A 7,537-nucleotide genomic window follows, 5' to 3' on the forward strand; every position below is an offset into this window, starting at 1 on the left:
GATAAGTAAGAAAACAATAAAAGAGTCAGATGGAGAAAGACTCGGAAGCAATATTACCAAAACTGTTAGCTTCTGACCAAGCCTCATAGCCAGATCCTGTACCAGTGTCGTCTTTCCTGTCCCAGTTTCACCAACCAAGAGAACAGGCTCATTCCAATTTACAGATGCAGCAATTCTTTCAAGCGAGTGAATGGAACTACGAATCTCAACAAAAGGTTTCTTCTTGCCACGCGACTGCAAAAGAAACAAGAATATCACCAAATCTGTATTGAAGTTATCTTAAATATAGACAGTGTTATAAGCTCTGACTAACAGTTGTTTGAGTCTTTTCTTCAGCTCGAGGTAGGGAAACTCGACCAACTCCTAAATCCAACGGATTTGAATCCTGCAGTAGAACTCCGATTATGAGAAACTTACAGTTCCACTTAATCACACACAAAGTACATTGCAATCTCAATTCTGAAATCAACTAGACCTGGACTTCCGGCTTATTAGAAGGGTATAAGGTGTCTGGAATGGTTGATTCCCATAACCACAACCTGGAGATCTCTTGCATCAAAGCTAAGCGATTCTTCGTAGAGGTTGAGAAGGCCGCAAATACGTCAACCGCCTAAATCATGATACAATGTTCCAAAACCTTAATACAGAAAGCTAGCCACGCAATAAAACAAAAGACAAAAAGGAAGTTCATCGATTAAGACCTCCTGATAGATACAAGAACGGTTCTTATAAGATAAATTATCTCCCTGAAATATAAAGTTGAGGCCTGCTATTCGTTTGCACCATTTGAGGAGATCCCTACCATTAAATCAAACAAGAAAAATATAAAAACCCAGAACAAACCAATATGAAAACCAGTAACCAACTTTACTTACCTTAAGGAGAATCTACTTTGGTAATAAACAGAAGCGGAACTTCCAGATTGAAATCCACCATTTTGTTGTAATGTGGCAGTGTTAATCCTTTCAAATGTTTCTGGAAGCAGTCACCAGCCAAAAGTATGTAAGAACTAAGGATCAACCAATATGAACTAATTTTAAGAAACGGAGTCAGGACACACCTGTGAGTTTCGCAGCAAGAGGCTCTAAACTTGGATGCCATTCTTTCACTATGCTTTGCAAGTCCTCGCTAGTTGAGGGTTGAACCTTCACTTTGAAAAAAACGGAAAGTGAATTCCTACCTGCCACAAAAAGTTCATTAATCATGTGGCCTGGCATTTATGTAGGACGAGAGAATTGTTCTAATTTACAGATGAACCTTCAATACTATGCCATCTAGAATTACAATGGTTGACAGCATACAAAAACTTGTTTAAATCAATTCAATACCATTTTTCAATGCTCCTACAAGGATTGAATTGAAGACTTTTAGTTCCACTAATCTCTCCCACACCAGGACTTACTCTATTTCAAAAGAAATTAACCAATGGAAATTGACCAATCAAACTTCTATGAAATACTGACATATTGTATATTGAAACAAATGACATTAAATAGTGTTATGTAAATTCAGCCTAAGGACAAAAAAGAAACTGGGAGTGGGTATGGGGTCACAAACCTCCCGAAATGCACGAAGCATCAAGATTAAGAGTTGAAATAGTGGAAAAAATCCGAAAACTTTCTGCCACCGTGATCTCCTGCAATAATCACAAATGTTTCAACCACTAGTAAAATGCAAGTACACAAAAAAAAAAAAAAAAAAAAATCTAGAAAGCCCTTTCGTAGCCCAAGAAAGGAAAATAATAAATTAAAACAAAACAGGAAGGGCACACCAGATACAGTGTACATGGAAATCAATAATCAGGGGCAGATCATAATTGACAAAAAATAGTTTCTCAAGATTCAATCCCGCATATATATATATATATATTCTTATGGTGACTAACCGTTCAATTACAAAAAGATAGGAAAATTCAATCCCACATATATATATAAGGAATTGTTATTAAAAAAAGGTCGTACCCAATGCACAAGGCTCCCGCTTTACGCAGGGTCTGGGAGAGGTGAATGTCGGCTAGCCTTACCCCCATTTATGGAGAGACTGCTCCCAAGTCTCGAACCCGAGACCTACCGCTCATTGAGTTCGATAGGAATTGTTATTAGCACTCCAAAAATCTCATTTGGCACTCCAAACTTTCTATAATTAGAAAGAAAAATACACTTGTGAGGAGTGTAGAATGAGATTTTTGGAGTGCTAATAACAGTTCCCATTATATTATATTATATATATATATATATATATATATTCTTATGGTGACAAGAACCTTTCAACTACAAAAAGATCGGAACTTTTTTTTAAGATACGAATAGATTGGAAAAGATAGGAACTTGAAATGCTAAAGGTTTTCTTCAAACAAGATTCAACATCAGAAGTGCAGAGGGACAGACATATATCAATTTAAGATACCGTCTCGTAACTACCAAAACCTCTAGAGAGCAGAAGGGGAGGTAACAAGCAGAAAATATTAAAAATATCCCAAAGACACTAATGAACTGTCTCAATATCTGCTAGAATGTGCCGTACTAGAACTCCTGGCCAGTTTTAGAAAGGATAAAGACGAGAAGTAGTTCTATAAGCATTTTAGAAAACTTCAATAGTACTTGTAGGCTTTAAAAGTAAATTTTACGGCTTCCTGAAGAAGCATCTCTTCCAAGTAGGTTTTTGAAGAACTTGAAGCTTTAATACAAATTTCAATGTGTTCAATTTAAGCTCTCACATAAAAATCCAGTAACCTAAAGACTTGAATTCACATTATTTAGGCTTGTTATAGTTGGTGGATTTCTTATCCACGCTTCGTACTTATTTTTGAAGTTCATAAAAGTTTGTTTCTTATCACAAGAAAAAATCAACATACTCCTAACCCTTCTTTTCTTACCTGTCCGTTCCCAGTTGCAAACAGGTTTGCACCTTCCAGTAAAGGTAATATAATGGAACGCACATCAGATGGTGCTTTGTCTATATCCTCAAAGACAACCCAATACCCTTTAGAAACAGCCTGCAAAAATGAGAAATTGATTTGAGCAACTGAGGTTAAACAGCACCTATACAAGTACACTTTCATATGATTAAAGGATTTCAAACCTGAGTAAGTGACCCTGGCTGCCATCTAAATTCACCAGGTTTTTCCGTACAGACGTAACTTCCAATTAATGTTCGACCATCAATTTGATCATCCATGTGAATTGATAGAACTGGGAAACAACCAGATAAGATACGAGTCACGCGAAAAAATAAAAAAATAAAAAAAACAACAATGGAACATCCCCCAAACAAGGAAAACTATTCAGAAAGTAAGGGATATATAATTGCAAAAATATAGATAATTCGCAAAACTAATTGCTAAAATCTTACTGGACGAGTGAGGTCAAAGAAGCTAGAACATGAGGGTAGGGTTCAAATAGAGTAGAATGCGTTTAGAAACGGGGAATATAGGAACCTTAATGGGAAAATCTATGGAAGTAGTAGAAGTTATGGTGAAGACCTACAGATACTACGGTTAGAAGATGAGACTATAGATGAAGGCTCAAGGCAAAAGGGGTAGAGGAAGACTGAGGAAGACTTTGAAAGAGACGATAAGAAAAGATATGGAGTACTTGGAGCTAATGGAAGAATTGGCGTAAAACCGAGCACAGTAGCTTTCTAGGATCCATTCAGCCGACCCCACTTAGTGGGATAAGGCTTGGTTGTTTGTTTTTGTAGCTAAACTAATTGCTAAACCATGTTCAAATACCCAAGAACTCATATGGACAACATAAGAATTTCTCTAAAACAGAAGACCAGTTTTCCCATAATGTTCAACTACCCAAGGACCAGTTTTCCCATAATGTTCAACTACACAATATTCAACCACCCAAGGATTTTTCATAGGGCAATAATTATGTAAGAGGCTAAGAGCTTACACCTAAGGAAACACTCCAAAGATGAGACTTCTTAAGAAACCATGGCATATAATATGAATCTTTTCTTCAAAAAAGAAACCATGGCATTTATGACCTTTAAAATTGTTACACATGTAATGCAACACAGCATGGACTTTTCATTACAATTAATATACATTAAGAGGGGGAGGGTTTGAACCCGAGACGAAGTGGGTTGAAGAGGAATACCCTAACCTCTAGGGAATCCACCACTTGCAATACAGCAGGCACATTAGGTATGGATAGTCACAGTATGAAATCTTGTGTAAAAACTGATTTTTTTTATTCAATATTAACTTCAATATGCTTCAAATGCAGGTATTAGATAACACTGGTTTCATCCTAAATCCCACCCTAAATTTTCAATGGAAACAGTTTGTTGCAGGTATATATCACCACAAATTAAATAACCGATTTTCAACTAGAGTGGACACAACAGTATATACCTTGATTGCCACTATCCTGGGACAACTTGCTGATGAGAGCAGATTTCCCACTGCCAGTGGAACCATACAGAAGAACGGGCAACCTTTGCTTCACAGCTAACAGCACCATCTCAACAGTTCTCTTCATTGCTGATGTCACAACAAACGGATCACCAGTTGATCTCTCATCCCTAAATATACCAACAAAGTTAATTGGCAATGTCAGAAAATAAAAGAACAGTTGCAAATGCAAATAGGTAGAATAAGAATATATGAGAAAAGAGATACATAGTTTTCTGATGAGGAGAGTGAGCGAAGGACAATAGTTTGTGAATTTCCATTATGATAACACAGCATTTTACAATCAAAAGGAAAAGATAATACTCTATGAAGCACACCTTTGGCGCTTTGCTTGTGGGTCAATCACATAACATTGATATGAAGTAGCAGACCCAGAATTAAGGCCAAAAGACTGCAGACTGCTTTTGTGACAGCAAATACTGCTTCCATCCACAGATTCATTTGGTTTGGATGATTCAACATACCAGCCAGCGCTTTCTAATGATACGTCCTGACAGAATTCCTCCCATCTGAAATAATAATATCAAGATAAACATTGCACCAACAATGAATCATTAAATTTGTTATTTAAGAAATAACTTTCTGGAAGATGTGAACGAGACCAACCGCAAGAAACATGAAAACGCGTCCTCATCTGTAATACCCAAGTTCTCCGTTGCTTTACAACTTAACTTAAGAATGAGGGAAATTATTTGGAGCCCACACCATCTTATGTCTTTGATAACCTTCACAACTTCTGAAGTACTATCTTGCAGGTCAAGTTTTGCACACTGCTCCACAAGGTCCAGGAAACAGGACCATTTCAGAAGTTTAGAGAAAAAGTCATACTTCACTATGAGGAGGCGGTAGGACACCCCTACGGCTAGCAATACCCTAGTTCCATCCTACAAAAGAAAAAGTATGACATTAAAGCCAAATATCGAGAAGGGGCAGCTCAAAAAATGTGGAACGCTCAACTCATGAATGCAGGGGGTTGCAAGATCAAAGTCTATTTTGTTTCCGCATAATTGATAGCACCACCACTTCACTTACAAGAAGTTCAAGAATAGAACCCTCTCACGAAACAAAACTTCAGATCTCTACATAATATCAGTTACAGCTAAGAAATCTCCAATTGCGTATCCTTGAAAAGTGTGGAAAGTGTTTTAGTGTAATTTTGAACAATTTGTTCACCACACATTCTATCAAGTTTATATTTCACCTGCTAACATTGTTTGGTGCTTTGTTTATCACCAATGAGAAAATGTTCAGTTATTTTATGCTTCATATAAGCCTAAAGAAATTCCAAACAGGGGCCGAACCATGGGTATTGTGGAATCAAGAACCATTAAAGGTCAGACAACAAAACTGGCCAGGGGGAGGGGGAAAGAGAGTAAGATAGAGAGTAAGGGGGAGAGAGAGCATTCCATTTCACACAAATTATTCATACAAAGCTTACTAACCTCAATACGGAGATCCGAAACTTTTGGTCCCAGCAGAACACGTTGAAATGGAGGTGGAGAAAATTGAAAATAACCTACTATAGACCTGCAAGTGACGAAAAGAAAGATCTATATAGTACATGTAACTGTGTCCAACCATTAAAAGGAGGGTGAATGTCATGAACAAGTACATAATACGAACAGATAAGATTACATTAAAGACATATGCATACATGTATTCACATATATAGACATGAGAAGTGAACGTACTCCCACAAGAAAGGATCCAATTCAAGGGATCGACAGAAGGCTAGACAAGCAAGCTCATGGAGATCTAGACCCCTCCCAGCTCCATTGTAGAACTCAATAACATTATCAACCTCTTTTAAACTAGTAGCTCTGCAAAATTTTGAAACTGATCCCCCATCAAAATTAGACCTCAAATTCGGCACAAGCCGAAGCAAATCAACAGCTTTGCCCACGATCTTCTGAGCTATTGGACGGAAACATCCAATCAAGGGAATCGTATATTTTGGATGTAAGAACACCCCAACTAGCGCTTTGACCACCTCATCTTCAGTCACAGCATCTCCCTGCGCAAAACCAAACGCCGAAAAACAGAGTAAATTTTACCAGCAATATTATTAGTTCAAATCATTCATCCTTCTAGTACTCTAATTCTGTAACACCTAACCACGAATTTGTCTTTCTTTTAATTGATCAGCAACCTATAAAGCTTGACAAATGACAGTAAATTTCCGTACCTTTTTGGACAGAAAATCAAAGTTTGGAGAAAATTGGAGCTCCGGGCACCGAGCAAGAAACCTCCCCAGTGCTGATTCCAAGCTGAAACTACCATCAATGGCCATTTGAAAGCTCAAGTATTAAGATTATTAAACTATACTAACAATATATATATTTAGGTTTGAAAAATATATACTTTGAGTAATTTCAGAAACGAAAACCCACAATACAAACGCCGACTCAAGGAAACAAAATTTTATATATAATATCGTTCAGAAATGAACTGCGGAAAACTTTTCAAAACAGCGAAGAATTAAAGGTTTTTAAGGCCGGTTTTTGTTTTCAGAAGAATTGGAATTGAAGAAAGAGATTCTCAAGGTTTTGAAAGCGCAAAACTCAAAACCAATTTCACAGGAAACGGATAAATTAGGGTTTTCCCAAAAGCTAGGGTTTATCAGCCTCGGAGGTTTTAGCACTAGGTTTGCAGGGGTTTAGGGTTCAAGGCGAAAATGCCTTTAAATATAAATTTAAATTTGTAAAGGACCAAAGGGGCGCAGCGGTGCCGTCCAGCCATTCGATTTTGGTTTAACTTTTTATTTTTTCCCTATTTTGAATTTATTTCCACTTTTGCCCTCCAACTTTTCTTTCGCCTTAAAAGTAACTAGAAAAATGCTCGTTGCTGCGGGACTTGAATGCATGAATCTTAACCACATGAATTAGATACATGTAACTTGAAAAAAAATTAAACAGAATCATGAACAAATAAAAAGGATAGATGAGTGAAAGGTGAAAAAGTAGGTTGTTTTTGTTTCAGCAGTTAATCTTTCAAGCATAAATGTTCAAAGCAACAAAGATGCAGTATGCATGTTTCCATAAGTTACAAAAGGAAGATGCAGTCCACACATATTTTGCGCCTGCAGTTATGGTGGCAAAATACATGCCCTATAGC

The 7,537-nt window shown here is 37.1% G+C and overlaps 1 protein-coding gene across 1 annotated transcript in view; it reads right to left on the reverse strand.

The window, feature by feature from the left end:
* The window catches only part of LOC126621781 (midasin), a 34,729-nt gene extending 27,633 nt beyond the window's left edge, over window positions 1-7,096 (reverse strand). Inside the window, exons 1-15 of the mRNA XM_050290358.1 lie at window positions 6,609-7,096; window positions 6,115-6,437; window positions 5,866-5,950; window positions 5,030-5,307; window positions 4,741-4,932; window positions 4,364-4,533; window positions 3,082-3,191; window positions 2,876-2,995; window positions 1,558-1,636; window positions 1,061-1,180; window positions 876-975; window positions 702-798; window positions 476-610; window positions 314-385; window positions 58-234 (exon numbers count right to left, since the gene is read on the reverse strand). Coding sequence (XP_050146315.1) covers window positions 58-234; window positions 314-385; window positions 476-610; window positions 702-798; window positions 876-975; window positions 1,061-1,180; window positions 1,558-1,636; window positions 2,876-2,995; window positions 3,082-3,191; window positions 4,364-4,533; window positions 4,741-4,932; window positions 5,030-5,307; window positions 5,866-5,950; window positions 6,115-6,437; window positions 6,609-6,713 — 2,163 coding nt within the window. The 5' untranslated portion in view covers window positions 6,714-7,096. The remainder of the gene's footprint in view (window positions 1-57; window positions 235-313; window positions 386-475; window positions 611-701; window positions 799-875; window positions 976-1,060; window positions 1,181-1,557; window positions 1,637-2,875; window positions 2,996-3,081; window positions 3,192-4,363; window positions 4,534-4,740; window positions 4,933-5,029; window positions 5,308-5,865; window positions 5,951-6,114; window positions 6,438-6,608) is intronic.
* Window positions 7,097-7,537: the final 441 nt, after the last annotated feature.

Source organism: Malus sylvestris, chromosome 5 (assembly GCF_916048215.2).
Source record: "Malus sylvestris chromosome 5, drMalSylv7.2, whole genome shotgun sequence".
NCBI classification, from domain to species: Eukaryota; Viridiplantae; Streptophyta; class Magnoliopsida; order Rosales; family Rosaceae; genus Malus; species Malus sylvestris.